The sequence below is a fragment of the Dermochelys coriacea genome, chromosome 6 (genome assembly GCF_009764565.3).
Source record: "Dermochelys coriacea isolate rDerCor1 chromosome 6, rDerCor1.pri.v4, whole genome shotgun sequence".
Taxonomy (NCBI): domain Eukaryota; kingdom Metazoa; phylum Chordata; order Testudines; family Dermochelyidae; genus Dermochelys; species Dermochelys coriacea.
In genome coordinates this window covers 30908937-30921086 of record NC_050073.1, presented here as the reverse complement: position 1 = coordinate 30921086, position 12150 = coordinate 30908937, and the positions used below count along the sequence as shown (strand labels likewise).

General features: G+C 36.9%; 1 protein-coding gene across 8 annotated transcripts in view; it reads left to right on the top strand.

The window, feature by feature from the left end:
* The window catches only part of IRAG1 (inositol 1,4,5-triphosphate receptor associated 1), a 137666-nt gene that overhangs the window by 68423 nt on the left and 57093 nt on the right, over nt 1–12150 (top strand). For 5 of the 8 annotated variants that reach the window (XM_043517439.1, XM_043517436.1, XM_043517433.1 and 2 more), the window contains exon 7: nt 10206–10306. The exons of the other annotated variants lie outside the window; for them this stretch is intronic. In XM_043517439.1, coding sequence (XP_043373374.1) covers nt 10206–10306 — 101 coding nt within the window. The remainder of the gene's footprint in view (nt 1–10205; nt 10307–12150) is intronic. 8 annotated transcript variants of the gene reach the window in all.

Sequence of the window (12150 nt, the reverse complement as noted above, 5' to 3'; positions counted from 1 at the left end):
CAGCCATTTAAACAAACAGAATCTAACGCATCTATAGCTAGTTTACTTACTAAGTTCTAAGACTCCATTCCTTTCTGTTCCCGGCAAAAGCATCACACAGACAGAGAGAGCCTTTGTTTCTCCCCCCACTCCAGTTTTTGGAAGTATCTTGTCTCCTCATTGGTCATTTTGGTCAGGTGCCAGCGAGGTTATCCTAGCTTCTTAACACTTTACAGGTGAAAGGGTTTTTCCTCTGGCCAGGAGGGATTTTAAAGGTGTTTACCCTTCCCTTTATATTTATGATGGGGGTAAACAGTGAAGTGACAAAGTTTGCATACAATACTAAAAATTACTCAAGATAGTTAAGTCCAAAGCTGACTGCAAAGAATTACAAAGGGATCTCATTAACCTGGGTGACAGGGCAACAAAATGGCAGATGAAATTCAGTGTTGATAGGTGCAAAGTAATGCACTATGGAAAAAATTACTCCAACACTACATACAAAATAATGGCATCTAAATTGCCTGTTACCACTCAAAAAGAGATCTTGGAGTCATAATGGCTAGTGCAGTGAAAACATCCACTCAATGTGCAGCAGTAGTCAAAAAAGCTAACAGTGTTAGGAAACACTAGGAAAGAGATAGATAATAAGACAGAAAATATCATAATGCCACTATATAAATCCATGGTCCACCCATTCTAGAATACTACATGCAATTCTTGTCATAGACGATGCATGCCTCCTCATGCTGGGGCGAGGTGCAATCCAAAAGGGAGGGAGCCCAGCTGGGGAGGTGGTAGTGGTGACAGGCCACACCCCTCTCCTTCCCGGGCCTGACTGCTGGGAACAGTGGCCAAGCGAGTTGGAAACCTGCCGGGTGGGACGAGGGACTCTGGCTCACTCAGCCCCCGTCTCTTGCAGCTGGGCGGTGGGTGGCCAGCTGCCACCACCACCTCCCTTGCCATGCTCTTTGACAGCCGCTGCACTGCACAGAGCAGCAACCCAGAGCAGCTTGTGTGAGAAGTGGCTGGTCCCACCCCTTCTGCTTCCCACCTGGGCCCAGCTGCCAGGGACAGGGGCCAAGTGTGCCGGGGGCAGGTGCGGCAGGAGAAAGACAGTCCCTCTCTCTCCCACCCTGGCAAGCCAAGCAGAAACCAGGGGCGGGGATCCCTAACTTGACCCCGCATGCCCCCCCCCCGTATTGCCTTTTGAACAGTCACTCCATCTTAAGATCTAGTAATTGGAAAAGGTACAGAGAAGGGCAACAAAAATAATTAGTGATATGAAACAGCTTCCATATGAGGAGAGATTAAAAAGACTGGAGGTGTTCAGCTTAGAAAAGAGACGACTAAGAGACGACTAAGTGGGGATATGATAGAGGTCTATTAGATTATGAATGGTGTGGAGAAATCAAATAGGGAAATGTTATTTCACATAACACAAGAACTAGCGGTCACCCAATAAAAATAGTAGGCAGCAAGCTTAAAACAAACATAAGGAAGTACTTCTTTGCACCATGTACAGTCAACTTGTGGAACTCATTGCCAGAGTTCCAAAAAGAATTAGATACATTCAAGGAGCATAGGTCCTTCAATGAGTTTTAGCGAAGATGGCCAGGGATGCTCTGGGTTTCCCTACATCTCTGATCACAAGAAGTGGGACTGAACAGTAGGGGATGGATCACTGGATAATTGCTCTGTTCTGTTTATCTGTTTGAAGATCTGGCACTGGCCACTGCCAGAAGATGGGATACTGGGCTAGATGGGCCACTGGTCTGTGGCCACTGTGCCCATTCTTATGTTGAACTTGGAGCTAGAAACAAATTGGTGTCATTTTAGCAAATCTGCAATTAGACATATCACATATGGCACTATGTATTTTATCACCATTATAAATTATGTTTCCTTTCTGACCTGTAAATACAAATATTTTTATGGTTTTCAAACTACATTTTAAATTAGTTCTATTCTTCTTGCCTAGATTTGGACTGTGCATGGATAAGCAATGTAAAATTACTGAAACAATAAAAATGAAACGTCCTTTGAACTTCAAAACAAATGTTTATGTATAATTTGAGACGATCTCTAGAACACACACAGGATGAAGTTCATTTTATTTCTGAAATCTGCTAATATTATTGTTTCTGTTAAAACTTCTTGAGAAAGAGGATAGGTGGGGCACATTATAAAGAGAGCAGTGAATCAGAGAATTTGGAAAAAGGGCAGTTAGCATACTGTACAGTTTCTTAGTATGAGGCTGGTTAGAAAGATTATTTTGCTAAAGTTTGATCTGGGCTTTACTGTTGTTTTTTCTCTCTCATAGTACATTATGTTTTTGAGTTACTCGGGTTTATTTTTATTTAATTTTAAATAGTGAGTGAGTTTTCCAGCTTAAAGGAAGGAGAAGAGAATTCATATCATGTGCTTCAAATTAGTCACAGCATATAAATCCTTTCTGAGGCAGTTTTGTTTGAGATGCCATTTTGTTTGTACTGTTAAAATGCTTTAGGATACTGAGTATTGTTGTCTAATGGCTGAATTGTAGCCATTCCTTGTGCAGGTGCAGAAGGGTCGGGGCATGAGGAGCTTCCCACTTTAATCATTCAAAGACTCATAGACTTTAAGGCCAGAAGGGACCATCATGATCATCCAGATTGGACTGACCGCCTGCATATTACAGGACACAGAACCTCACTCACCCTCTCCTGTAATAGACAGTAACTCAGCCTGAGGTTATGTAACATCCTCAATCATGATTTAAAGACTTCAAGTTACAGAGAATCCACCATTTACTATAGTTTCAACCTGAAAGTGACCTGTGCCCCATGCTGCAGAGGAAGGCAAAATACCCCCAGGGTCTCTGCCAATCTGACCCAGGGGAAAATTCCTTCCCACCTCCGAATATGGCAGTCAGCTGGACTGTGAGTATTTTGGCAATACCCAGCAGGGTCCAGCCACTGTTGCGGTGTTTGTCCTCACTTGAGTACAATCAAGGACTGCTCTTGATTAATAGTATTTGGCTCCGTGACAAAGGGCTCTGTGACTCCTTCCCATACATGCAACAATGTATCTCACGGGGTAGGGCATGAACTTTGCACCACATTAAAGGGTGTGCTGTATGAATTATACTCAAAATATACATGATGACCTAGATTAGGTTACTTTAATCTGACCTCAAATCTTGAATTCAATGATTTCTGAAAAAACAAGCCTCTTATTTCGGTTCCTAAATATGGATTTTAGGCACCTAATTTTAGTCACCTGTTTTTTAAAAATCTCAGTTGCAGTCCTGACATGGTCCAAAAGGTTTTACCCTTTGTTTATACGAGCTTTATAAAGATCACTAAGGTGTGTTTAGGGGGCCTGATCCTGCTCACACTGAAATCAATGGTAGTTTTGTCATTGACTTCCATGTAAGTAGAATTAAACCTGAAAACTGATTGTTATAGGCGTGTGCTATTCATTCAGTAAACAGGGCATGAAGATAGCTCTTTCACAAATGTTAATAAACAGGGTTCTATAATATCTGATCATAATAGTTTCAAGCAACATCAGCATTGCCGTTACGGTCTCATATTACAATAATTAGGGTTTCTAGGTTTTAGCATTTATTTTTCCAAATATTCAGGCAATATATTTCTTTAAGTTTAAATCTGCACATAATTTTCTTAGCATGTTTTTATTTTTCTTAATTCTCACTCCCCTATGATCACCAACCTGGAATGGCCTGTCTGTGACATCTAAATGAGAGTTATGGTCATGGAGATGAGGAGCTGTGTGAATTACATTTTATTTATTTATTTATTTATTTATTTATTTTTAAGTAAAAACTCCTGTTTACCAGCAAGTCAAAATTTTGCTGCCTGTTTTTAAGTAATAACTTTGAACTTAAAATGGAAGCCTTAGCCAAAATTTATTTTATCACTTGACATTTGTCATCTTGGTTTTAATCATACGTCATTTGGGAGGGAGGGTTTTATAGGTTCACTTGCAATAATGCCACGTATTTTAGCTTTATACCATTTTGAAGCTATTGTTGATTCCTTTGAATTTATCAGATGAATAAATGTATTCAACAAAAACAAAATGTGACTCTTGAGGAAAATGTATTTATTAAAAAATTAAGTGGTGTACTTAATGGCAAGCAATTTGAGAATTGCTGAGATCAGAGTATATTTTATTCCATGTTAGTTGTACACTTGCCCACTGGGTAAATACGTTTATAATGACTTTGTTTACTACATTGCATTTTTAAGATAACCTCAAATGGAGAAATTAAAAAGCAAGTGACTGATTGAAAGAAAGGTATCAAAGTATTCTTTTTAAAATAATTTTTAATTGTCTCAAATGAAGAAGTAGTCATTTTGTAGCCTGAATGTCAGAAATGTTTTTGTTTTATTTTGACATTACCCCTAATTTTGGAATGTGAATTTCAGCTCCATTAAACTGAATATCACATCTTCTAAAGACACAAATCAGTTTTGTCAGGAGGACTTTCATTGATCTATGTATTTTGAGTAGACACTGATGAAGTAGTTCTAACATTTTAACGCTAAATTTTACAGATTTAAACCTATCTTGTGATTAGTCATATGTCTTTGTTATAAATTAAGATTACTTCACTGAGCACAGTTGGAACAAATACAATATTTCACGCAGAGCCAATTTGAATTTACAGAATAGAAAAGCACATGTGAATTTCTGCCACGTTTATACCACATAACATGTTGTTTTAGAAGCATTCAGAAGTAATGAGAGCCAAATTCTGCTGAATCCATTGCTCACTGAAGTCAATGGTAAGTCTCCTTTGGGTCAGGCTTTCAGTTATTGGGGTGTAATTGAGGGGAAATTTGGCCCTCAAAAATGTACATATTATATAGCTGTATTGTATTGTAACTAAGCTATAGAAACCTTATTTTAATTAGTTCAGAAAGTATTTCAGTAGAATTGTTTTTAAATTAAGAATCATTAGGGTGGTATTTTCTGGCAAATGCTTTCTCCACTTAATCCTGGTCAGTGTCTTCTTGGTAGAAGTCCCTCAAATTAATCTCCTAATTGTTTCTACTGAAAAGTGGAGATACAGCAAGTTATTCTATTGCTCTGGTAGATTTGTTCCTTCAGAATACCGGGAAGAAAGTACCATTCACTTGTGTGCAACTTTAACTCCAGCTAGAAATACTACCAGTATTGCAGAGCGGTGTGTTCCATTCATTTTTTCCTAAAATACAAATAAATCTTGTTGCCACTTCTAAAATGAGCCTACACTCTCTTTTATCAGTATAGTTTTCTGTGAATTGAGGCTTTTCAAACTTATTTACTTGATTAGCATCAGGAGTAACAATAATCCATTTGTTCATGAAAATACTTAAAATGTGCAGTGAATTCTTCCTTTTTTTCTCTTTATATTTGCATAGATTATAATACTACTTACCATTTACATAATGCTCTTTTATCTTCAAAGCATTTTACAAACATGAATTAATCTTTGTAACTTCCCAATTATGGAGGAAAGTAGTACATGAATTTCCCAGATGGAGAAACTGAGTCAGATGTTAAGTGGATTGTCTAAAGAGTTGTAATTAGAATTCATGTGGTTTTTAATGCTCGTCCCTAATGCTCTGAGTTACTGTGCTAATCCTCCATCTGTATTTGAGTCTACTTGTATGGGCATATGTTTACATTGAATATTTCTTCTAGCATCATTCTTCTCCACATGTAACTGATTGTTTTGCATTTTTAAAATGTTGATATAATTTTTGCTAATTTGAAGCAGTCTTCCTCCTTAATATTGAACAGAATAAGTCTTTCAATTGTCCTCTATGAAGAAAAAAGAATTTCAGAAATACATAACTTTCCAACAGTATATAGATGATGTTTGGCTGACAACCTTATGTACTTGACAGTTATTTAAATATGGGGAAAAGGGCTTAATCTTTTTGTATGGGAAAGAAATCTATGTATGGGAAATCCACAGGTCTTAATTCCAAATCCATTCTTTGCACTTTTTCTAGCAATATCATCACCAGTAGATAGTACACAGGAAACGGCCTCCACAACTCCAGTATCCACCTCTCAACTTTTGGCATTACTCCCAGCTCTCCAGTATAGGTCATGGGCAGAGACAATAGAAATTTACAGTTGCTAAAAGTTGTTGGTGTAGGTTCCTCTAACAGTTCTTACCATATTTTTCTAGAAAGAACTGTCAAAATCATAGTACCAGGATGACACAATTAGATTTTTAATTATTGACCTTGGACCAAAGCTATAGTGTTAGGATCATGCATTATCTTGATTCACAGTAGATCTCCAACAGATAACAATAGGAATTTTATACAAAGATTGAGGGTAAATATGACCTTTATATAATAAAGATAATGACACATTTACTCATTTGCGGCGGGGGTAAACTGGAATTATCCCTATTGAAGTCTGTTGAAAGAGACTTGTGGAACAAAGTGTTGAAATCAATAAAAATACTTGTGAAGGTACTATTCAACATGATTTAAAGGTGACAGAATGGAGTCCTTATTTAATAAAACTAATACTGTATTCTGCATTGCAAATTGTAAAAAATAACTTATGAAGGGCGCTGCTAAGAGCATTATTATTTCTGCCATTGTTTTCTATGGCTATTCATAAGTTCAGTTATCCAATTTGCATGTATATGAAAATTACTTGTGCAGTCACATGATTAACTTCTTTGGAAATTGGATCCTTAAAATATAGCCAGTGGGCATCAGAATCAAAATCCATTTTCTAAAAAAAAAAAAAAAAAATCCATTTGTAGGAAAATGAAAGCTTTCTGTGGGATCTGACTCTATTATGGGGCTGGAATAAGACATTAAGTAAACTGGGGGGTTGACACCCCTAGGTCTAGAATCTAAGGTATCATTTCTAAAAATGGTGTATCTGGCCCTTCGGACTGTGCAGAAAACTTCACAATGCAAACCAGTGCAATGTTGTCATCTTTAATGTGCAGACAACAGGTGGAAATTATATTGCACCAAGAGACGTGAATTTTCTCTCTATATATCATAATAGTGTATCAGCCTTCAAGCTTATTTATGACCATTGTTAATTCACATAACAGGTACATGTTATCCAGCAGATGCATATGTCCAGTGCAGACAGATACTGTGCTGTTTCATTTGTTTAAAAAGATATTCCATAGAAACTGCTGTCATTATGTAAATGTTAAAGAACAGATGAAGGGAATGAAACATCAAATTGGGACAGCTGGATTCAGTTCTGGTATTGATTTATAAGACCCATGTAATTTTTTTTAATCAAACAAAAAATGAACTCTGCTAATTTAGTAGGTTCATGGTTTTTTAAAAAATGAATTGCTATCCTAACCTTTTTCTACAGGATTGACTGGAATGTGGAGGAATTTGTTTTTTTGTGGAGAAGAAGAAAGCTTTATAATACAGTTCTTATTTTCCTAGAAAATCCATATAAAACATCAACAGATTTCCCATTTGTTAGATATGGATAACCTTAACTAGCTTTCTTCAAAACCGCAGCCACCACCTCTACTTATTGGGAGTTCCTTATAAAATATTTTAGTATGAAATCTGTGTCAGAAGTATTTCTGTGCTGATTTGAAAGAAGGATTTCTTTTTCCCCAGGGGAAAATTTCCATGCAGCCACAAACCAGCATCTCATTTTGCACCCTCATAAAAATGAGTGCTCACCTGTTTTCTGCAAGTGATTGGTTGTGCACCCACGTTTGCAGGTGCAGTCCATGGTACATTTAGAAATGGAGGCTGTATTATTGCCTGATTTGCATGAACAAAGGCTAGTTTACACACTCAAAAGCAGTATGTTGTGATTACTATACAAATGCAGTGAGTGCACATTGTATAAGGTTTTAAAAATTTGACCTTCAACACTGACACCTACTAGAGAGACAAGGTGGGTGAGGTAATGTCTTTTATTGGGCCAATTTCTGATGTTGAAAGAGAGAAGCTTTTCAGCCACAGAGAGCTGTTCTTATTCCCATCTGGGAAGGGTACTCAGAGTGTCACAGCTAAATACAAGGTGAAACAGATTGTTTAGCATAAGTAGTTAACACATTCTAAAAGACTATTCAAGGTGAAGTGGTCTGGAAACAGCTCTGCAGTTATAGGGTTAGTAGTTACAGATTATTATAATAATCTATAAATCCAGAGTGTTTATTAAGATCATGATTTTCACTGTCTAGCAAAATTATGAATTTAGGCTCCAAAGTTTGTCTTTTGAAGGAGATTTTGTGCAGGGGTCCGATGAGAATGAGAACTGAGAGATCAGATATAAAGTGATCACTTTGTGAAAAGTGTTCGCACCCGGGGACTATGGCATTTTGTCTCTTATCATTTTTCTATGTGAGTTAATTTGAGAGCATAGTGATTGTCTGGTTTCACCCACAGTTGTTACTGGGGCATATAGTGCACTGGAAGATATACACCACATGTACCGAAAGGCGTGTGTAGGATCCAGGGAACTTGAAAGGTGTGTTGTGGGAGGTTTTGATCATTGTAGCAGAGGAGATATGTGTGCAGGTTTTGCATCTCTTGTTATGGCAGGGCCTGGTACCACTTTGAGATGGTATGTCCTGGCCTGTGGGGAGCTTGCTTCTGATAATGAACCTGGCCTTCAAAAACAACTACCCATCCATCAGACTCTATTTAGAAAACACCCACACCAGAATCAACTTCCTGGACATGATCAGCTTCAATAATGGAATCCTACAGACAACTATATTCAAAAAAGAAAAGGAGTACTTGCGGCACCTTAGAGACTAACAAATTTATTTGAGCATAAGCTTTCGTGAACTACAGCTCACTTCTTCGGATGAAGTGAGCTGTAGCTCACAAAAGCTTATGCTCAAATAAATTTGTTAGTCTCTAAGGTGCCACAAGTACTCCTTTTCTTTTCTGCGAATACAGATTAACATGGCTGCTACTCTGAAAACTATATACAAGAAACCCATGGATCAGCACCCTTACCTTCACAGATCCAGTAACTGCCCCAAACGAACCAAGAAATCTGTTATCTACAAGAAATGTGGTATCTACATTCAGATACAACAGAATATGCTCGGAGGAGAAAGTCCGGGATACACACCTTAAAATATTTAAAACCGCCTTCATCAAACCCACCTCCAACCACACACTCTTATCATCCCACACTGGAACCCATATGGGTTATTATTGAACAATTACAACTCATTATCTATGGAGAGCGCATCCTGAAAGAAATTTTTCCTGAGTCCCCTTTTCTGGTCTTCAAACAACCTTGCCAAGCTCTTTATCGGAACAAGCTCCCCACAGACCCAGAAATAGCAATTCAAAGCAGCACCAGACCTCCCATAACAAATGCAAAACATAAATCCACTGCTATGGTGACCCCCACAACATACCTTTCAAGATCCATGGGTACCTTTTCCAGACCTGAAGAACAGCTCTATAAGCTCAAAAGCTTGTATCCAGTAAAAAAAAAAAATATCTCATCCACCTTGTCTCTCTAATATCCTGGAATCAATACCACTACAACAACACTGCAAACTGACACAGACTGTCATGTAAACTTTTAAAAATGACATATTGTATTTATTAAAATATCTGGCTGTTGTAAAGTCTGATAAATCCCACTATATTTGATTACAAAAAGCACTGCTAATTCATGTTGATGTGAGATAGGAAAATAGAAAGCAAGCAATAAAACAACATGAAAATAATAGTTTCTATATACTGAAACAAATTGTTCTTGCTGCTAACTGGAGTTTTGCACCTAATTTAACCCACCATTGTAAAGGATCCATTCTTCCCCTTTTCTTACATGCAGCTTTCATTAACTTCAATGGGATTTGCACTTGAGCTTCAAGGGGAATGCACAGATTACTTATAATGTGCCTCAGCACCTCTGTGGGACTGATCCTGAGAGTCTTTGTAAAAGCCAGTTGTTTACTGATTTTACCTTGTGCAAGGACTGCTAACATCAGGCCCTATGTGAAGAAATTGCATGTCAATGACTAGCCATCATTTCTCCTTAGTAGTTGAAGTTAAGGATCAGTTTCATTATCTGTTGTGTTTGAAGGACATTTAACTCATATATTGTTGAACTATGGTCATCTTTTCTCCTGGTAAATTGACAGTGAAATATATTTTATATTCCATATACAGCATCATTTTTCAGTGTTTTAAATTTTTGTTTAACTACATTTTTATTTGTCACAAACCATTCAGGATGCTACTATTGAAGGAACAACATGCAGTACACCTTCTATTGTTCTTCCAGAGAATGCTGTTACGCCAGATGTAGAAATTGATAAAAATCTGGTTAACAGGTACTACATATAATACATGTGTTACCAGATTATACATAACTGGTATAATAATTCCAAGATATACGTTTCAGAGAATCTGTTTTGAAATTTACCTAATTTTAAAGAAATCAGCCTTTTATTTTTATTTGTAACTAGATATATTGTCTCTACAGTAAAATTACTATTTTTAACATAAGGAGGTGGCGTTATAGAGATATCGTAATTGGTACCAAAGGAATAGGTTTTTTACACATGACTCAGTTCTGCGACCTAACTCTGGGAATAATCCCAATGAAATCTGTAGGAGTTTGACATGAATAAGGACTGCAAAATGCATGCATGAAGTTTACATAAATTTGCTAATCTTCCAGATTAACATAATTTAAATTTTGAGCAAACATGAGATTAAAACAACTATGTAAATAGTTTTTTTCCACATAATTTGGACCCAATTTGACAACTATTACTAATGGGAGCAGGCCTTTCTCATGTGAGTAACTCCAGTGTAGTCTTGTGAGTAAAGGTTGCTGCCTCTGTCCTTTTGGCATGTGATGGAGTGTCCTGGAACCCTCTGCCCTTGTGCAGTGCAAGCAGGGACCTGGAATAATTGTGCAAGGACTAGTCCTTCCACACACTTTATTGCATGCACAGTATTCCAAGCCCTTTGACCCTGCATCAGCTTTATGTATGACCACCAGGGGAGCACAAATTGGGAAGTTTAGGAAGGGATTGTACCTCAGGAGAAAGGCACAATTCTTCCCTGAGCTCCTCATCGGGCAGTATACCCCTAGTCCAGTGGTTCTTAACCTTTACTGCAGCCTGCACCCCTTTTGTTCTCAAAATATGTTCACACCTCTTATCAAAAATCAAAATATGTTCTCGCACCCCTTATAAAAAAAATTGTTGAAGTAGGTCAGTTCTTTAAACCTAGATATATTTTTGTTTGTATATTACAGTAATTGTTAAAAAATGTATAATGATAATAAATACATAGGTTTGATGAAACAAAGTAGTTGTATTTATGTGCCTGTGCTTAATTTGTGTTTTCGATGATTTACCTTCTAAAAAAAATCTGGCATGTCTCACACCCACAGAAAGAGCATCTTGCACCCCCAGGGGAGTGTGTGCACCCCAGGTTAAGAACCACTGCCCTAGTCAGTTCAATGGCTAAATCCCACATTCTACTCCACTAGTTGTAGTTATGGGGTCAAATCCTGCTGATTTTACTCACACGAGTGAATATTGGCGTATGTAAGGTGAGGAGAATTTGGTCCAAAATGGAAATATGTTTTTTTTGTTAAAATCCTTAATATATATTGTTCCTTCTTCGTTAGCTCATACTCCTGTAGCTTAAGTGTGTATAGAATGCATAGTTTGAATCTGATTATTCCACTCCTTTTTTGTTATCCAACTAATTAGAATGCTGTTTTAAATTATGCCTGCTAGTATTATATCCTAGCATCACAAAGAAAAGTTTATATATATTAGCAGTCATTCATATTAAATAGAACCTACTTTGCAAGAACTATGTATCAACACAATATTTTGTACTTAGAAAAATCAAGACCATTCCATTTATCTGAAGCTTAAATTAGTAAAGAATTAAAAACCAATAAATTAACTAAAAAAGAAAGAACCAATTTAAGCAGAAGTTGTATTTATAGTGTGTAAGAACAATATAGTAACAAGGCTTAACTGTAATGGAAAGTAATTTCCAAAGGAAATTGAGTAAACTAAAAATGCTTTGCAAGTTGTACTAACAGCCTTTGCAAATACTTTATTTAATTTTATTCTTATATTTTGCATTTTATGTTTTCATGCATTGCTGAAAGTAATTATGATTTTTCTTGACATATTTAGTTGAT